At 33.7% G+C, this 21602-nt stretch overlaps 1 protein-coding gene across 1 annotated transcript in view; it reads left to right on the forward strand.

Moving 5' to 3' along the window:
• The first annotated feature begins 226 nt into the window (after positions 1 to 226).
• LOC143222966 (IDLSRF-like peptide) overlaps positions 227 to 21602 on the forward strand; it is a 41241-nt gene continuing 19865 nt past the window's right edge. Inside the window, exon 1 of the mRNA XM_076450212.1 lies at positions 227 to 552. Coding sequence (XP_076306327.1) covers positions 423 to 552 — 130 coding nt within the window. The 5' untranslated portion in view covers positions 227 to 422. The remainder of the gene's footprint in view (positions 553 to 21602) is intronic.

Consider the following 21602-nt stretch of genomic DNA (forward strand, 5'->3'; position numbering starts at 1 on the left):
CTTTTCCAGTTACACGTTTTTCGTACTGTTGTGACGGAGTTTCTGTGACTTCAATTCTTTTTTCACAAATAATATTTACCTTCAGCTAAAATTCAGTCTGCTTTGTGATTGGACAGTTGCTGGACGACATTTTGCTAAATCACCGATTCCAGCCAACCAAGTTTTCCGGTAAAATAACCTTTGAGGAATGCGTGGGATAGAGAAAGGATAAAAAGGTCGATTTTCTGTTGGTTTCCTCTGACAGCTATATTCGAAAACATCGAGAGAAGAGGCTTCGTACAACGCAGTTGAAACTTTCAACTGGCGCTTTCGCTTGCTGTAACACTGACTGGCTCAGGCAGACGACAAACAACTTAGAAAGGAACTTAACGTATTAAATGTTTGTTTGACTTGCAAGCGTCACAACATAATTCTTAACAACCATGAAATGCAAACTGAAAGCTCTCTACATTGATGTTTTAATATTCATATCCGTTGGAATCGTTCAAGGAGCAAATTTCATTGACTTCGCAAATTTCTTTAATCACAATTTGGCCAGCGTTAAACGACAAGGTAAGTTTAGGACGTTTTATTGTTTTGAAGTATGAATATCGAATGTGATTTGTAATGACCTAAAGGTATTTAAAAAATTATATCATCATCTCTGGTAATTTGAACTTTTACTTTATATTTCTTACATATCAGGATTGTTGATTCTCTTCGTATCGCTGGAGTTTAAATTACGTGTTGCAACAATATCACTATATGGATTATTAACGCTTCTTCTTATGGTACTAAAATTTACAAAGATTAATTAAAAAATATTTCAAACGTTGTTAACATTTTATTTTGAGCACTGTAAGCTTTCTAATTCAAAAATTAAAATTATTATTTCTCAATAATTTAAGGTTGTTGTTTTTTTAACATACTAGAGAAAAGCCTACCAAAATGACGGGGAAAGTAAATCCTAACATCACATTTGATAACTAACTGAAATAAATAAATTTTGCGAAATCAAGCATTACCAACAAGAGGCAGAAAACTGTATTCCAGGTAGTCAAACGTCGCTAAATTCCTTTGCTGAGCCAATCAAAATTATGCCCAATCATGAAATGAATTATTGGCGTATTCAAAAGTAATTATTGATAAAAATTACCTGGGTTAACAATTTCTAATATATGGAAAATCCAGTGCATTTTGGTAACCTTACATTTGAATAATGGCTTTTAAGTCATGTCGCTGAGCAACAAAAGTATAGCCTGATATTGTTGTTAGTTTATGTACCGAAAGTATCAAACGAAATGTATAGACAAAAAACAGGAAAAATATTTGTTGATTTATTAATTTAGTTTCCACTGATTAAAGAAGTTTGTTTTTATTCAAAATGTTAGCGATATAACGGAAAATAGCCTAATTCAGAAAAGATTTAAGTTTAAAACTGAGTCGATAGTTTTACTTTCATGATAAATAGTATGCACTTGGCCATAGGTTATGTGTTACCTTTACTTTAGGCTTATTATACTAACACTCACTACACATACAAGGTTTCCCGACACCCCCTTCCTCACGCCACCCTTGCACACCTGTCGCTAAAACTGTAATAGGAAGACAGTAACTAAACTATTTGATCTGAGTAAATGCTTTTTAGCTTTTATGACTCCTTCTATTTCGAGAAATTGAGCGTGGTGTGACGCGACACGCATTAACTTTTATATAGGTGAGATTTTTCTATTTTTAAGAAACTTTGTTATTTTAACATAAACAGATTAATATATTCACTTAGTATAATTTAGTAACAATATTATTTTAATTTAATAAAATTTACAAAAGTATGTAAAGCATAGAGTAATCATTAGATTTTTTCCACAAATTATTTCAACTTACTGAAGATTTTGGGTGATTTTGAGAAGTTTCTTCAAGATTTTCAGAGATTTTATTTGAGTTCTATCAGCAAAAATCTCAGTTAAAGAGAGCAGTTATACAAGTTCATGATTCGTAAATACTTCTTTCTTCTTCAGATTCCGATTAGTCCAAAGTACTGTATATAAATAATTTTTTCTTACTTTATGAGTTTTTAACACTCAGTTTCTTATAGGTCTATAGTTCGTCGAACGAAACATTAAAGTGCGCCCTAAATAGCATATGTAATATATAAAATGCCTAAACAAAACTGAATCTTTTATGATTTAGACGGTGTATGGGTACGAAATAGTAAAATGTGAGCACATGTTCTTCCAAGAAAATGTTTCCAAAAAATTCTCTAAATGCAACTTCTTGCAATGTGGAATCTTTACATAATCCTGCTAATGAAAATTTGAACAGGTGTATCGCTAAATAAAATAACTTTTAAGAGCTAGTTACTGAATTTAAAAAAGGAACCAAACAAGATAGGTATGGAAGCGGACATATACCTTGATCGGTAAATGATCACAGAATAGACTAAAGTGTCTCAACTTTTCGGGGAAAATAAAATCCTACATTATTGGCTTCACCGCTTTGTCTATCGAAAGTTTGGTGTTTGAATAAAATCTCAGCTGTTATCCTTATACCTTTCCTTTAGTTAATTTTAGCATACTACTTTTATGACGAGCTTAAAATAGCATAACACTTTGCGATTGGATATTCTGGTCTTATTTGTTTCGCCAGTGATGAAATTAATAATGTAAAGCATGCATTCTCCATGTAAAGTTGAGAAGGATTAGTCTGTTATGTGATCATTAGGCGGATCAAGTGATATGCTCACTTCCATCCCTACCTTGTCTACTTCTTTTTTTAATTTGAGTAGCCAATCCAGCATAGCTGTTTTTATCTAGCAATAAACTTTTATCCTTGTATTTGTTTTTAACTTTTTTATAACTTGGTCTACGTGGGTTACAAGGTTGTAGTGTGTATTCCAAATCTTTAGAATATTTGCACATAATAATAATAAAATAGATAGTCAAAAATAGTGAAAACATTTTTGCTCTATCAAATTATTGTAAAATTATATTTACTGCTGAAACTAGGTAGGCGCTAAACCGGTTGAAGAGAAATGATAACGGTGAACGAAAATTAGAAATCTCATTTATGGTTATTCGCCGTTTTTCGAGTTTGGGACGCGCTAGATAGCTGAAAAGCAGCAACTACACCGTGAATAGGTAGCTCTTCATATTTAACTTCTGATAATCTGTAAAAGAAAATTCATTGTAAATCCGTAGACTTACCGCTATACCAACGGGGTACTCTCTACATAGAGAGCGCTAATTTGTTTGTTTGTTTGTTTTGGAATTTCGCACAAAGCTACTCGAGGGCTATCTGTGCTAGCCGTCCCTAATTTAGCAGTGTAAGACTAGAGGGAAGGCAGCTAGTCATCACCACCCACCGCCAACTCTTGGGCTACTCTTGGGATTGACCGTCACATTATAACGCCCCCACGGCTGGGAGGGCGATCATGTTTTTGCGCGACTCGGGCGCGAACCCGCGACCCTCAGATTACGAAGTGCACGCCTTCACGCCTTTTTTGTTGTTGTTTTGAATTAAGCACAAAGCTACACCATGAGCTATCTGTGCTCTGCCCACCACGGGTATCGAAACCCGGTTTTTAGCGTTGTAAGTCCGCAGACATACCGCTGAGCCACTGGGGGGCAAGAGAGCGCTAATATAAGTAGTCTTCACATTGAAAATATCCAGATTTAACGAAAACGATTTGTATCTGGTTTTGAACAACTTTATTTAAGGAATTTTAATTTATTTTATATATATATACGTAACTGCTAATACTTTACTATATAGTTCAAGAGTGCTAGAGGTGGGGGTATTGCACCTGCTGGTGCTAAGTAAACAAGGTAATATTTTTTACTTCTTTTTCTACATGTTTTTTTATTATTATTATTTACAAGACTGTTGTAAACAAGGCTGCTAGGACTATGTTTAAAGCTTCTTGCTTTATATAATTAGATCAGGATCGTATATTAAGAAACATCAAGGTAAATCTACTTCCTAGGATCCCCAAAAATCAAGAGTAATGATTATTTTTATTTTCTGTTTTTGAAGTTCATACGTCATAGTGTCTTACAGCCTGCAGAGTGCATAATTCTTCTCGTAATTCATGACATTCACACGTTTTACGTTCGACAACAGCATAGATTACAACGTTAAGTGTCCTTTATGTGACATCGTTTTAGTGACTACCGACTGACTGACAGACAACACACTACTGTATAAAACTGCAAATGGTTAAAAAATGTGACCCTTCCAGGCACCTTCATGACCCTATCGAGGAAGTGACGTGGCAGAGTTAGATAAATAATCATTTAATTGCTTGATAACTCTAGTAAAATGCAATGATGACAGAAATGTAATGGATCTTTCTTCCTTACCGTCAATTTAAAATTAAGATAAGTCCAGTGGTTAAATTTGGGTAGAACATTCTCGAACGGAGTTTCTTCTCTTGACTATCAAGCTGTTAATATTCGAGGTTTCTGATTAGAATGTCCAAGTTGATCACAAAAAGAAGTTGTACCTTTTTCAGAATCCCAGCTTAACCATTTAGTACGTCTGTTACCTAGTGGCGAGCAAGAATCCTAAGGGTTGGTGTTTTATCTTGCAAATAAATTACAGAAACTGTAACAATTTCGAACTGTCATGTAACTACTTCTGCAAAATTATGAGGTAGATTTCCAACTCGTGTGTGTTTTAAATTCTCCCTGCAAAATTTCATTACTTACATAGCTGTGCCTCTTTGGTAAGTGTTAATGCATATCCTTAACTAGCTTTTGTTTTCTAATGTATTTATTTACCATTAAGTATTATAATTCATCTCGGACGAGTTTCCGATTTATTATTTTACATACTCTCCATATATTACGATTCCAAATAACCGGAAATTTTATTTTTAATTTAGACGTTAATTAAATGTTTAGAATCATTAAATTTATGATACTTGCCAATAAGATTGAAACACATAATTTTATTTCTTAACACAAATATACTTTAATATAAAAATAATAATACAACTGATATTAATGGTTATTACTAATAGTTATTACAAATATTGGTTTATATGCAATATTTTTACAAACTTACAAACTATTCTGAGTCTTCTATCTGGACTAGAACTAAACATTTTATTGATGGTGCAGGTCCACAACAAGCATATTAATTCTTAGCTGATATCGTTACACCTCTCTTAAGCTAGTGCTATATTTTCTTGGCTGGTCTCACAACCTTACAAGCTGACGTTTTCCCGGCGAAGATATTTAATGTCCTCATAGAAATACTAATGTCCGAAGTTAAACCACTGAAATTGCACGATTCGTAAGGTTCAAAATCTATAAACGTTCCTGATCAAATTTTGTAGTTTCCAATTAATAAGCGTTTATCATAATTATAGCTTCCGAGACTTATAGTACACTGTAGCTGACCAACAATAATAATTTGTCACTCGGCTCGCTGCTTTTGTATGAATCACACGAGATTCTAGAACTTTCAACAATTTTCGAAAACATGCTAGTGGTTTTTGTAAAACAAATGTTGTTGGTTCTCATTCTCAAGAATCTTTTACAAATTTAGAGAACAGGCAGAACTTTGGCCATAATTCTGTTTTAGGAAATACTTTTGAAGTTCCGACATATATATATATGTATACGCCTAAATATAGCTTTGAAACTTTTGGATGAATTTCTTTTATCTTATTAAAAAATAAGATCTTATTAATAAATTAATCTTATTTGTTTAAAATTCTGCTTTGGTATTTCAAGTAAAAGGTGTGCAATTAACTGCAAAACTTTTATCATTTCTATTTATAAGTGTGTGAAATATTTGTGTTCCCATTAAATTAAAATTAACAAATTGTTACTAGAAAGGTTTTATTTACTTGTATTAATTCAGCTTTGTTAGCTTTGTTACCTACAACGTACTTGTTAGAAGAATGTCATCATTTACGTTTCATAGTAGTTACTATTTATATACTAAATTAAAGGTGACATTTATACATCAGATCGGGAGAAAGTAAAAAATATGCGTTTTTGGTTGTTACAAATAGTTCGGTATAAAATTTGTACAAATGTAGATTTCAATATCAACTTTACAGTTGAGAGAAAAAGTTTCGTTTTCTAAACACTGCAGCGAAAAACATTTACTTTAGTTCTTATCATAAGCAATTTATCATTTTATTATGGAAATAAATAATTAATTTTTAACGAACTCGAACTTTTCACTTATAATACTGACCTGGCGTGGCCAGGTGGTTAAGTCACTCGACTCGTAATCTGAAGGTCGCAGATTCGAATCCCAATCACACAAAACATGTTCGCCCTTTCATCCGTGGGGCCGTTATAATGTGACGGTCAATTCCACTATTGGTTGGTAAAAGAGCAACCCATGAGTTGGCGGTGGGTGATGATAACTAGTTGCCTTCCCTCTAGCCTTACACTACTAAATTAGAGACGGCTAACGCAGATAACCCTCTTATAGCTTTGCGCGATATTCAAACAAACCAAACCAAACTTATAATACAGTAACTAAAGGAAACATTTTTTTAACCAGATGTCGATAGAGATGCTACAACATTGAAAAGTGTTGCTTAGAATGACGTTGAATTACAATGACAAATTGATAACACACTGAAATACCCTACAAAAAAGATAGTAATGAATACGAGCAATTTGGAAAATATAACAAAACTCAGAGAAGAGCTGAACAGCAGGACTAATTTGGTTTTTGTTTATTTTGCTTTTCAAGTAAAGCTACACGAGGACTATTTGCGCTAGCCATCCCTAATTTAGCAGTGTAAGAGTAGAGAGAACGCAGCTAGTCATCACCATCCTCAACCAATGTTTGGCTACTCCTTTACCAACGAATAGTAGGATCGAACATAACCTAATAACGCCCCCACGGCTGAAAGAACGAGAATATCTGTTGGGACTGGAATTCAAACTCACGACCCTCAGATTGTTTGTTGAGCACCCTAACCCACAATCTGAGGGTCGTGGTCTATTAGGAGCAGACTGGGAAAACACTATAAAACCTAACTAATATCAAGGAATGCTAAGATTGACAATGTGCAGAATCCTGAAATAGGAAACACGAGACATGTGAGTATCAAGAAACTGTTTATCTCTGTAGGTTAAGTCTTGATTCCGAAATCAGAGATCTCTGTAAGACAACAGTTAGTTTACTTGTTTCATCAGTTTACTAAATACATGTTTCATTTGTTTTACTATTATCATAGTGCTTTTAATCACATACTATTTTTATGTTATTACTATCTATATTTTGATTCGCCAGTTATTATTATATTTTTCATTTTTAGTCAAATTCTGTTTTTTTTAGATACTTTGTGATCAGTTTTTGTTCCGAGATCACTTTCTAATTATTTTCAAATCCTTTTCTTAATTCTAATGCCCTCCCTATCTCCCACTTGCTGTCCCCTGGTGAGACAGCGACATGTCTTCGGAATTACAATGTTAAAATTAGAGACACAGCAGATGGCCTGATCTAGCTTTGCTATAGAAAACATGCGACTTCCAGTAGCTGAGAGGGAAGTCTTTAGGCTTTAACATTAAAACCTATGTTTTGATTTCAGCGGCTGGTACAGCACAGATAGCTCATTCTGTAGCTTTGTATGTAACAACAAACAATATAATATTCCAATCTGATCACCTCTACTAATTGTTTCTCACACTTCCCCTTTTTCCGTCAATATTCCAGTTGATTCATACACTTCATATCACTCATTTCTTTGAACTCCTCTTTCACTACCAGCCCAAATATTTCTTTGTTAGCTATTGGCTCTGATCACTAGGAATCTATTGCTGTATATAGTGATATTTCTGTTATTGTGAATTACAAAAATTTTGCAATAACTTTTAGGTTTATGTGGTTGAGAGTTTGGGGATCCAGCGATAGCTGGTAGATTTTTTATTGCTGTGGATTCTAGAACTCAGTTACAAATTGCAAGCTTTTTTTGTAAAGAGTTTTCGGGTCCAACGACATCTAATATATTTTCATGACCCTGGGTTTTACTATCCAGCGACAGATAATGTATATCTTACTACTGCATTTTACTATTCAGCGACAAATAGTGAATATTTTTATTGCGTTTTAATATTCAGTGACAAGTAGTTCATATTTGATTATCGTGTTTTACTATCCATCGACAAATAGTGTGTTCTAGTATCCAGTGTTAGACAGTGAATATTTTACTACTCTATATTTTATCACCCAGCGACAGATAGTGGTTATTTTCTTACTGTTTTCTAGTAGTAGAGACAGGTAATAGATATTTTATTACTGTATATTTTAATATCCAGCGACAAGTAATGGATATTTTAATGCTGTATATTTTAGAACCAACGATAGGTATGGAGTATTTTAATACTGTGTATTTTAGCAAGTAGCAACAGGTAAGGTAGTGAATGTGCTGTTACTATGGACTAAAGTTAACCACATAGTTTCTGTAAACTATTGGATGTGATATCGATATGAACAAACTGTGCTATATTGTTCTTATTTTCGTAAATAAAACAATCAGAAACTACTGCTAATCTATTAACTTGTCTGCCTGTATACATGTAACAAAAAAAGATGGTGCACAATGAATTAAAGATTAAAATCCAAGATAAACAGGAAGTTTTAAATAAATGAATCACACTTTGAAATATATAAGGTAGGTAGTTATTCCCTGGACTCTTCGATTCGGTTTCGTTACGAAACACACGTCACTTGTTAACAGATCTAAATTTTTCAATATCATATCTCTTACGTTTTATAAAGTTACTGATTAGTTTGTGTCTTTACTTGAATGCGATCAATTTCGTGAAAAACATGTCAAATGTTTCCCTTACATCTAGTGGCAAAAAGCATTAACCGTAGTTTCACTTGCACTGGAAATATTACGAGTTTTTAATACTTATCATGTATGTTACCCCTACAACAAAATATCGCACAATATATTGTTCAAAACTTACAGAATTTTGTACAAATTATATATATATTTATATGGAGAGAGAGAGACAAAATTATAAATAAATATAATAAAGGATTCATAGGAAAATGAGCTTAGCAATCAGTTAAATAAATGTATATAAGTTAACATGCTTAAACTTAAATATTTATTTATTTAATTTACGAAGCTACTTGGGATAATACAGGTAATAAAAACACATATTTTCCTGGCTGATGGTCGATCTGGTTGTGGCGCCTCCAAAAGCAAGAGTTTCCATGGCGACCGACATAACATAAGATTTTCAACAGTTTCTACACTGCTTTAATCCGAAATACTTCTATTAAATATTTAAGAGCCATATGATCAAATGGTTGATCTTTCAATGTAAAGTCATTTTGTTGACTTCCTTTCCGTTTGTTGCACTTAAGATACTGAGAAAGAAAAGATAACCCCTAAACAAAATGTGCTATTTATTGATAAAAACAGGAAATTTTAATTCTAAAAAAAATTTAGTTACACATATTAGCTGATTTCTTAGTAACGTTGATTGGTTGGTTTGGCGTTTTATTGCACAAAACAACCAAACTATCTACGTCAAAATATCTTTGCAAAATAATCAATTTATCTTTGATACCTTTAAGTAGATTTCTTATTAAGTCAGTGTCTAACAATTTCAAACATCTGATACTTTTAATCCCACATTTAAAATAAAGTCTGCAGCAATCAACGACTATAAATTCCAAATAAGTGTACTTGTTTCATAAAAGTGCCTTAATTTCACACGAAAGGATATAACATTCGTTCATTTCCCACTGCTAATATTTTAAACAAGTAGTGTTTCAATGTCAAAACACGTTTTCAGCCAAACATTCGAACTTCAATTAATACTGAAAGAAGTAACGCCGTATATTTTTCTCCCTTATCAAAATTGTAAATTTTGAAAATAAAATTACAAATGAAACGGGAAGTACACTTTCCACTCAACCTCTCATTAGTATCCAGGGCAAATCAAAGAACAATATCAGACTTGTTGTAATGGTGAAATGAACTGTATGTTTACAGTGTTTATTCACCACAAATTACTTACAGGTATTTGATAAAGAACTAATGCTAATACGAACAACTTATTAGTCCGTACTATTCAATAAACAAATGAATAAAAATGAATTTTTAGAGTCAATATTATTTATTTATTATTTAACTACGTATACTTTATTTGTCACAAATAAAAAAATTGAAAAAATTAAATATGTCAATGTCAAATACTACAGAAGCAAAACAAAGACGTATGCGTAAATCCATACAAAAATCCCTACATAATTATCCATTAAGTACCGAGTCAATTTTTTAAGCTGATTCCCGTTAACCACTGCGAGACTGTATGATACAAAACAGTTTAAATACTTTTACTCAAACCTGAAATCATATAGATAAAAGTTGTTCTTGGAAAAATTTGGCTACTTATGCAGTTATTTTGTATGATTTTGTGTATTCATCGCAATTTTTCTGCATTACCATCTCTATATCATACTTAACTTTTACAAATAATGTTTTCACTATAATCTTTCCTCTTTCTCGATCAGGTGGTTAGGGAACTCGACTCGCAATCTGAGGGTCTCGGATTCGCATCTCCCTCACACCAAACATGCTTGCCCTTTCAGCCGTGGAGTGCGTTAAAAACTTACGGTCAATCCCACTGTTCATTTTTTAAAAAGTAGTTATCTCAAGAGTTGGCGGTCAGTGGTGATGACTAGCTGCCTTCCCTCTAGTCTCACGCTTCTAAATTAGGGACAGGTAGCGCAGATAGCCCTTGTGTAGCTTCTACTTATATTATTCTTTCCTTAAACACTTGATGTTTCACTCAAAACTATAAACCTCTCCACTTGTTACTTAATATTTCCACAGATCTTTTAAGATTGGTGATTTAAGTGATTTATCGTCATTCCCTCTTCTTCATCTCTTTTAGTGGCTATAGAAATAAATAAATGTCACTAATTATCTACAATAAGTTGTAAAAAGAAACGTTACGTCAAAAAAGAAGTGCAAGTTCAACATAAAGTTCTTTCCTTCTGCTACTGATAAAGATGAATTCACACTTAACTATTTTATATAACGACAAACTGTTTAACAGTTTTAATATTGATCTATGTATTTGCTCATTCTTTGTTCCACTGGGAAGACCATTTAGCTTATTATATTTCATCAAATGAAAAGAAAGAAAAGACGTACACAAAATGTAAAACAAAGATAGAGACGAATTCTTTAAAACATCAGCTGTCTTCTAAGGGTAAAGTGTTTCAAACCGCTCTTTTTTACATAATGTTACGGAACGTTTACATTTCATGAAATAAATTTAAAAAACTAAATAATTTCTCAAATAAAACTAGATGCCTCGGGCTTGTTATTTAAAACAAAATTTTAAGTTTCTGTTTCTGATATACAACTGTTAGTTTAAAGACATGTGAATATTAGCTGTAATTGTATAAAAGAATGTGAATTTTTTAGACTTTCGTTCGTGTTTTTCATTTGATGTTGGCTTGGCTTGGCCTAACCTTTGATTGTTGTCAAATGGAACGTGAGTTAAAGGAAAACAGGTATAGGCTAAAAGCCTACCAAGTACTGTCTTTATACTGCATTTGAAGTACAGACTGATCATAACAGTATTCCAAATTGGATTCTCAACAATATTCCAACTTGGATTCTTAAGTGAGTGTAACATCTGTTCATGGAAATGAAGTTGTATCCCTTTCAATTTCAGCTATCTTCTTTTCGGTTAAACAAAAACGTCAAAGTAGCATCCTAATGTATTCAAATATTGCATGTGTGTTTACTTATAGCATAACCACATGGGGCTGTTGTGTTCACTGAGATTAACGAACCCCTAATTGTAGCATTATAAATCCGGAAACTTACAGCTGTCCCACCGGGTGACATTCAAAAATTGAGAAAAGGTACAGAAACAAATATGATAAAATATTTATTTTAAGAAAAATATACAAAGAAAAAGTAAAAACTTAGGAAGTGGCATTTCAATTCTACACATGAAAGGGTCTTTTAAGCTTCGCCAGAGAATTGGGTATAACAATTCTACAGAATGTTAAGTTACTTAATCTAATAAACTAGACTTTCTGGAGATACTTCCCTAAAAGAGAGGAAGTGAAATGAAAAGAAGTACAGCATTATAAATACAAGACTATAAACAGACGTACTTAGATCGGCATAATAAATGCTGTATTATTGGGTATTTAGAAAGGTCTAAACTTTCTTGCTCTATACTTCCGCATATAGCCTAATCAGAAATGTTAGTACATATATAAAATTTATAAACTTTATTTTCGAAGTCGTTTAAGCAACTTAAAAGTACTAGCATTTAACTGGCATTTTTAGTCCGTTAAAATTACATGTTAACTAATCACAACACAAAGTTAAACAGTGATACCCATTGTTAAATTTCTCCCGAATCAAAAACAAGCAGAAGAGATCCAGTCTTTGAAGAACTGATCTGTTACTTTGGTAACAGAATGACAAAGAAGTATCTTCAGGTAAATATAATGATAATCTCATAGTACACTGAAAGTTGAATACATTATTTTAAAACGGTATTTAATCTGCAGATCAGCGAGACACGTAACAACCACAGGTTTAATGTGAATTCATATTGAAATATGATATTACAGAAGTACATTTTGACACTGTTTGGCTTTCATAGGTAATTTAATGTCACTGACAATTTGTGGATGGGAAGAGTATACAATAATTCCTGCAGATAAAAGTATTTACACACTCAAAACGAGCATATCCTTTGTAGTTAATGGCACTGAGAAAAACAGCAATATGAATCAACTTTGAGTACCAGAATCATCCAAATAAAGACCTGCCACTTGAGTCTAAAATTTCTTATCGCTTGATCATGGATAACATTTAAAAATATCTGAAATATGTTATTATAGTAGGTATTCTAATTATTACGGGTTGAGGTAAATGTATCACTTCGATGACGTAGGCTTATTTTAATTACCTTAAGTATATAACCTATAACTATAAAATAATATTCCTCTTCTAAACAATGTCAAATAACTTTACCAGTTATAGGAAAGTATTTCTTGACGTGAATGTTTTATTTCATAAAAAAACTATGTAAAACTTACCAACATAATAATAAATAACATTTTGGTTACACGAGAAACATCTATAAAGATAAAAAGGAAAAGGAGAAAATGGATAATGATGAACGCTTGTGTGTCTGGTGTGTAAGAACAAGAAAAAATCGTACATCAGTGAGTAGGTAAAAAAATATCTGTGTGTGTTAAAGCATCTTCCTTTCAATTTCTATGTATTAGGAAGATTCTTTATGTTCCTATGTTTGTGAATCAGTAGGTTTCTAATCTATATTTCTTGTAATAAAAGGTGTATAATAATGCTAAAGTTCTACTTGGTATTGATTTAGATGCAACGTTATTTAATTCTCTTCTTATGTTGATAAATTATTTAGTATGTCAGTGCGCAATGTCGTAACAGATAGACGGGCTTCTCTGAAACTATATTAATGTAAATGAATTCTTATCAAGAGAAATGGAGGACAGTATCTGATCGCTATATTAATAAAAAACAAAAAAGAACATAGAATTCGTTATGGAAGTCGCAACAATTTGATAAAATTATATCTATTATTTATAACAGCAGCAGAAAGATGAAGACTGCAGATGAAACTAAAATGTGAAAGTTCTCACTTTGTTTCAACTTTGTATAAATATCAAGCATTATATTTGTAAATAGTAACTAGGTCTGAATATTTAGTGCCTAACCTCGCTATACTGGATGACAGAGATTTGTAAATATCAGGCATACAGACTTAATTGAATAAACTTTTATAAAACAAGAAACTTTATCTGAGCTAAATCAGTAGGAATAAATTTACGCAAACATATAAAACCAAAATACTGTAGTGAAAGGACGGATGACTATTTGAAATGCTTCCAACTATGTTAGGCCCGGCATGGCCAGATGGTTAGGGCGCTCATCTCGTAATCCAAGGGCCTTGGGTTTGAATCCTCGTTACACCAAATATCCTCGCCCTTTCAGCCGTGGGGGCGTTATAATGTGACAGTCAACCCCACTATTCGTTTTTTAAAAAGTAGCCTAAAATTTGACGATGGGTGGTGATGACAAGCTGCCTTCCCTCTAATCTTAGACTGCTAAATTAGGAGCAGCTAGCGCAGATAGTCCTCGTTTAGCTTTGCGCGAAATTCAAAAGCAAACAAATTGAACTATATTATTATTAATAATCAAAATTAAAACGTTCAAAATAATACATTATTTTTTCAAAGAAAATAAAGATCTAATACAAAAATAAGCACATTCCTTTGATGATTTAAGCATTACGAATATTAAGATTGAATATTTCTTTATCTGCAATGACACACGTTTACTTTATTATGAAGTATCGAGTGAATTTCACTCAGTGATGTCGAGAGAACCCACTTGACGATGACCGAAGAAGGTCGAAACGTTGTTCGCTCTTCTATGTAAAATATTTTCTCAACCCAAAAGAGCCGTTTTTGCATATATAGTGAATTTCACTGCTGTCTTCTGATACCAACTCTATTTTTACTCTGAATAGTTAGTATCTGTACAGCTTCCCAACTTTCCTAAACAGAAATGTTTGGTGAAACTTAAATAGCATTTCCAGCGTCTTAAAGTAGATACGCTTTTTTTGAAAAGCTAAAATCCATAGTTAAATATGGATTATTGTAGATATATTTCTTTCAGTCAGATAACTTTGATGTGAATTGTCATCGCCTTTTTTTTAAATTTCTTTACCTTAAATGTTTCGAAAATCTGCAGTTTTCTAGAATATAAAAAGTGTCTAACACTCTTCAATATTCTTATAGGTCAACTAACTGCTTTTGTACCTTAAGGTATATCAATAAAAATTAGTGTTAAGACCTATATCCTTGACTTCCAGGTCATGAAGCCTTAAGGAAAACAAATCACTGTATACTAGATTAGTTTTATTCTGATCGTTTCTGAATCAGGTTAATTTTAATAAGGTGTATTACTCTCTCTTTTTTTACATATAACGATTATTTCATATATTGTAGTTTTAGAGAACTAAAAGTGTTGATTATTAGCTAGAACATCAGTATATATTCTTTTGATAAATTATTTTGAATAATTTTAAAAAGTAAAAGTTAGATATATACACTGCTGGCCAAAATCTTAAGGCCAATGAACATAAAGAAAAAATATGCATTTTGCATTGTTAGACTAAACCATTTACTTGAGTATAGCTTCAAAAAATGACAATAAGAAAAGAGAAAATTAGCCTAAATACTTGCTAGTAAAATTTAAGACGATACCAAAAAGAAGTCCTAAACAGGGTAGGAAATGCCCAACAAGAGATCTCAGTAGTGAGTTGCATGACCGTCATTGCGAATGACTGCAAACATTCGCTTTGGCTTGATTGATATAAATGTATGCAGAAGGCTGGCTGGAATGTTATTCCAAGTGGTGAAGATGGCTTCACGAAGATCATGCACTGTTTGGAATTGACTTCCATTTCTATAGACTTCCCCTGCCATCCACCCTCAAACATTTTCAATGGGGTTCAGTTCGCGCGAACACGCTGGATAGTCCAAATGAATCACGTTATTCACCGTGAAAAAGTCCTTGGTCATGCGGGCGTTGTGGATTGCAGCATTGTCCTGCTGAAAAATCCAGTCATTTCCACACAAGCGAGGGTCTTCAGTCAATAAGTATGTTCTTTCCAACATGCCAATGTAGGCAGCTGCGATTTGACGCCCCTGTATAACCTGAAGCTCCATTGTTCCATGGAAGGAGAAACCACCCCAAATCATGATAAACCTCCTCCACTGTGTTGTGTAGCAAATGTCTCCGGTGGGATATCCTTATCGTGCCAGTAACGTTGGAAGCCAGCTGGACCATCCAGGTTAATTTTTTTGTCATCAGAGAACAAAATCTTCTTCCACTTTTCTACGTCCCATATTTGATGCTTCTCAGCAAAGTTTAACCGAGCTGTTTCGTGGTGTGGAAGGAGGCGTGGCCTTTGAAAATATTTACGGTTTTAAAGCCTTTCTCTCGTAGATGCCGTCTTATTGTTCTTGAGCTGCATTCTGCATCCATAAGGACCTTATTCTGGTTTGAAGATTGGCTGGTGTCTTGCTAGACAACCTGTCGAATCCTCCTGCTCAACGTAGGGGAAATTTTCTTGGGCCGACCACTTGAAATTCTCGTTCCATATCCCTCAGGGTCTTTTAAGAAATTTGCAACAGCAGTTTTATTTCACCCAATCTCACCAGCGATGGCACGTCGAGAAAGACCTTGCTTTCGCAACTCGACAATTCTGCCACGTTCAAACTCTGTCAACTTTTTAGCCTTTGCCATGTTTTTACCCAATGTAACATAGGAGATGTCAGTGGGAGATGTTGACAATGCTAATGCTTGAACACAAATGACTAAATTTCGTTAAGTGTTTACCGATTAACGCTTTGTTTCAGTATGTTCTTAAACTTTTGACCAGCTAGTATTTAGGCTAATTTCATAGTGTTCACATTTTCCCTATTAAAAGCTAAAAAGTTTATTTTTATTTTCCCTTTTCTTGTTTTCATCTTTCGAAGCACAACTCAAATAAGTGGTTGAGTCTAACAATGCAAAATGCATATTTTTTCTTTATGTTCATTAGCCTTAAGATTTTGGCCAACAGTGTATATATATATACTACATGTATTTATATTTTTCCTAAGACTACATATAGAAACAGAACTGTTGCCATTTCTAAATATTCACAAATACATTAGTGACCACCCCATATCGATGAAGTGCAATTTTATCCTTGTACTTATAATAGTGTGCATCTCTCCATATCAGTTTTTCAACTGTATTACGTAAATACTTTCCATAAGTTTCGTTTTCATAGCCTGAACGTCAGTACTAGAATATATTTTTGGCATTTATGTTTTGTTTTCTTGCCCTTCCTTAGTGCAAAACCACACAACTGGCTATCTGCGCTCTCTCCATCGCGGGAAAATGTGTCTCAGATTTTAGCACTGTAAGTTCGTATATTTACCACTGTCCCACCAGAGGACTTGTCATCAAATAGACCTGAGTTTGTGTATCATACTACCCAGTTTAATCGTCATTCACTGATTCGTATCTCATATCCATTTATAATAGGCTATTTACATGTCCCGGTCTTACTTGTTCTTCTATTTTTATACATTAATGAACTTGCAGTAACTCGCTTGGTAATTTTCATCTTTCTGATAATTCACCATAAAATAAATACGGAATAATTCAGCGTATGAGTGTGAATAAAACAAAAGAATATAATAATAAATGCAAATAATGGCGATTAAACGGCGTAACGTAATACACAAACATAAGCTTACTTCTTTCCACGGTGTTGATTCAGCCACTTTCATCTGGCAAGAAAAGAAAACATACTTGAATTTTTCCTAGGGTAGAAATACACAAACAAAAGAAAATACAACACTCAAGATTAAATTAAGAAATCAAGATACATTTTAAAAATAAGTTCAGAAAAGCAAACATCGGTGTACAGACAAGCAGATAATACTTATGTGGCTCAAGAATTTTGCAAAAGGGCCTCAACATTTATGCTACTATTTAATTCTATCACGGGCTGGCATGGCCTCGACTCGCAATCCGAAGGTTGCAGGTTGGAATCCCAGTCACACCAAATATGCTCGCCCTTTCGGCCGTGGGAGCGTTATGATGGTACGGCCAATCCCACTATTCATTGGTAAAAGACCAGTCCAAGAGTTGGTGGTGGGTGGTAATGACTAGTTGCATTCCCTTTAGCCTTACAATGCAGATAGCCCTGGTGTAGCTTGGCGCGAAATTCAAAACAAACTAAACTCTATCACGACCGGGAAGCGCATTTTTGGGGTCGAGTGCACACTTACAAATGAAATTTCAAAAATTTAAACAAAAACAGTCTAACTACTTCAAGAATTTCCAAATCCAATACGTGTTGTAATTAATATCTCATCAATTTATGATATTTGTTTAGTGTAATTCTTAATGAAAAAATGCTTAAACTTTCCTTTCTGCGCAACTGAGGAGTCTAGTGTATAAAATGCGCTTATCGATTTTTTAGGTTTTTCTGTTGATCCCAAAGCACAGGTTTATATTTGCTAAGAGTAAGAAACTATCTTCCCATGAGAATAGTTGTGTATGGAAATATGTTATGCTAATATTATAATAAATTGACAAACAGCAATTTATAAGCATAATGAAGTGGTTTTATTTTGTCAATTTACCATCCCTTGAGAAAATAATAATCCATTATATATTTCTCATGTGAGTTGTAAAGAAAAATAGGCGCTATATTTCAATTAGGCTGTGGCATGCTATTTATGCCATTGAAATAAAAACTACAATAAATTATCAAGTGAAATTTAAAAAGAGGTTGAAATAACTAGAACAGAAAATAAGAAATCGATGTTCCCTACGGACTGTCGAACATCTCAACAAATACATCCTGATCAATTAATTCCTCCTTTTCAAATAATGTCTAGACTTTCTCTTATCGCTACAACATCGGCTTCAAACCGCCAACACAATCTCTCAGAGGCCTACACCTTTCGTAATTACAATATTCTTGGAATGTTGTATGAAACTACACCTCCTTTGCCGAGAAAGGTTATCCTAGTACAAACCTGCTTTCATAGTGACTGAAAGAATCGTCACACAAACTGTGTAATTGTTATTACATCCTTTCAAAACTGTGCTTCAAATGAGCCAGACAAAACTGATGAAATTTGGCTTTTGTATATCTAATTTTGAGCAAATCACGTTTTTGATATATTTTTGTAATTTGTAAATGGTACAACACTCAATTCTGTAATATTTTGTAGGTACCTGAGAATGACTGAAAAGGCATATAGAATTTTCTTATCTATTATAAATGATTAACGTATTTGTTAATTCTTTATACTTTAACATTTCTACTGTTGAAATGGTTATTTTTATTAATTCGCTAAAATAATGCAGAATTGAGTCCTTAACGAAAGGCAAATTGTTTTTAACTTTTCAACTGAAAATTTTACAGCTTACAACAGTGTATTCCAAACTGTAATTTGCGCACCCGGAGAGGACCACAACTCGAGGAATTTTCCTAAAAAGAGCAAGCTTACACATCACACCAATAAATGCAACAAATTAGTTTCACAATTTTAATATTACTTTCTTTGAAATATATTTTAACACTTTAAATTTTCCTATTAATACCTCAGAAAAACTGATTAAAGGGAGGCAAAGAAAGTGCTGTATTTTCTATTTTTATCGCTTTTAGAAATTATTTAGTATGTAGGAGAGTGGGCTCCGAGAAAAGTAATGCTGAGTGGGGAGGCGTCACAACATAAAATTAGGAAACCACTGACGTACAAGGTTTAAAGCATAGATACGGTTTCAAAATTAATGATGACCAAATCGTAGGCCTAACACATAAATAAAATAATCACTTGTTGTTGTTTTGAATTAAGCACAAAGCTACACCATGGGCTATCTGTGCTCTGCCCACCACGGGTATCGAAACCCGGTTTTTAGCGTTGTAAGTCCGCAGACATACCGCTGAGCGACTGGGAGAGCAATCACATGTTAAATTCCCTTTCGTATATAAGCAACCACTGGAAAATGTATAGCGCAGAATTCACTCACTAATAAACTAATTCAATCACTCATTAATCAATTGACTCATTTCTACTTAACTCTCTTACTTACTGTGGCGTTAGCAAACAACTCTACAGCGTTTTGTAGATCATTGTTGTAACGTGTTATATTGTTGTCATTTGCTGAGCTGGTTTTTCAATTAATATTTGTTACAGTCACGTTTACTTGTGGACCTAATTTAATAAACTTTGCAAACATAAATTTGAATATAAACTCAGAAATAAGAGTTTATTAAATATTAAAAACAATTTTAATAAAAAAAAATTCCGAGTCTAGCTTAATTAGCTTTGTTAGATAAACAATTAACTCACCAAACAGGTAAATAGCGGAATAGATGCGAGAATTCTAACTTTTAACATTGAATAACTTTACTACCAATAAACTGACGCAATCATTACTCACTTGTTTTTATTTTGTAACTTTCATGAACCTTTTAGTTGTTACCATCATTATCACAAACTCCCTCTAACAGACATTTAAATCGAAACATTAAAATTATAGCTTATGACAGTACTGTTCCCTAAGTTTCTAGAAACTTCGAGACGTTACGTCAACTCTAGACATTCCAGAAATATCTTGGCGCCAAACATCATCAGAAGATCATGCCAAAACTCCATCTCGTGTACCATACCCAACTGTTCATATCAAAATGTGAGAAGCATAGTTCACAACAATAAAATGAATTCACCGACTGATTTATATGTTTAAATAAGAATACAGTGATACCTCGGTTCTCGAACTTAATTAGTTCCAGAAGGCTGCTCGAAAACCGAATCAATTTTTCCCATAAGAAATACTGTAAATTATATTAATCCGTTACATACCTCCAAAATTTACGCATTATGAAGCATTTTAAGTAAAAATATTGCTTATTTATACCTGTATAATAATACTTACATGCATAAAGTCAACCACAAAAACTATAGCCACAATAAAAAAACAATAAAAGAAAATTTAACTGCACTTTACCTGTGCTGAGGAGAGCTGATGGCGTAAGTAAAAGGTGGTGAGGAACGTGGAGAGTAGGAGGGTTATTATTGTTTGAAGGGGGTCACCTTCCATAAAAAACGTCAGATAACTCTACTTCTGGGGTTCTTTCTCTTTCTGTCTCTTTGCACAGCTACAACCTGCTTGAGACTCACTTGACCTGTTTCTCAATAAAAACTTGTCTAATGACGTTTGTTTCTGCCTGCATTTTAAAATGTTTCTGAAGTAAGGCATGGCATTATCATTGAAAAGGTTTATGCTGCGGTTTGCTACAGCTTTGTCAGGGTGAACTTTTTCCACAAAGCTTTGTAACTCTCCCCCATTTTCCACACATTTCCGTGATTAGTGAACTAGGAACACCCTCCCTTCGATCCTCCTCATCTGAAGACACCTCCTCAGTTGCCTTCTGTTGCTGCTCTTTCTGAAGGTCTTGGAGTTCTTCCGTGGTGAGCTCAGTGTTGTGGTCTTCCACCAACTCCTCCACATCATCACCACTGACATTCAAGCCCATACACGTGCCTAGTGAGACAATATCCTCGACAACAGGATCAGCCTAAAAGCCTTAAAAAGTCTCTATCTGCTACTGAGTCTGGCCACAATTTCTTCCAGGCTGAGTTCATGGTCCTCAAAGACACTTCCCTCCAGGCTTTGTCTATGATCCTCAAGCAATGGAGTACATTAAAGTGATTTTTTCAGAACTCTCTGAGGGTTAACTCTGTGTCAGAGGTCACTTCAAAACACCTTTGAAACAGTGCTTTGGTGTAGAGTTTCTTAAAGTTCGATATGACCTGCTAGTCCATGGGCTGAATGAGAGGAGTCGTGTTAGGGGGCAAGAGCTTCACCATAATGAAACTACTCCTCCACCAACCCGTCCTCCAAGCCTGGTGGGTGAGCAGGTGCATTGTCCATCAGAAGAAGGGCCTTGAGTGGCAACTGTTTTTCCGTGAGGTAATTCTTTACTCTTGGGGCAAACACTTCATGAACCAACTAAATAAAA

This window comes from Tachypleus tridentatus, chromosome 8, assembly GCF_004210375.1.
Source record: "Tachypleus tridentatus isolate NWPU-2018 chromosome 8, ASM421037v1, whole genome shotgun sequence".
In the NCBI taxonomy this organism is placed as follows: Eukaryota; Metazoa; Arthropoda; class Merostomata; order Xiphosura; family Limulidae; genus Tachypleus; species Tachypleus tridentatus.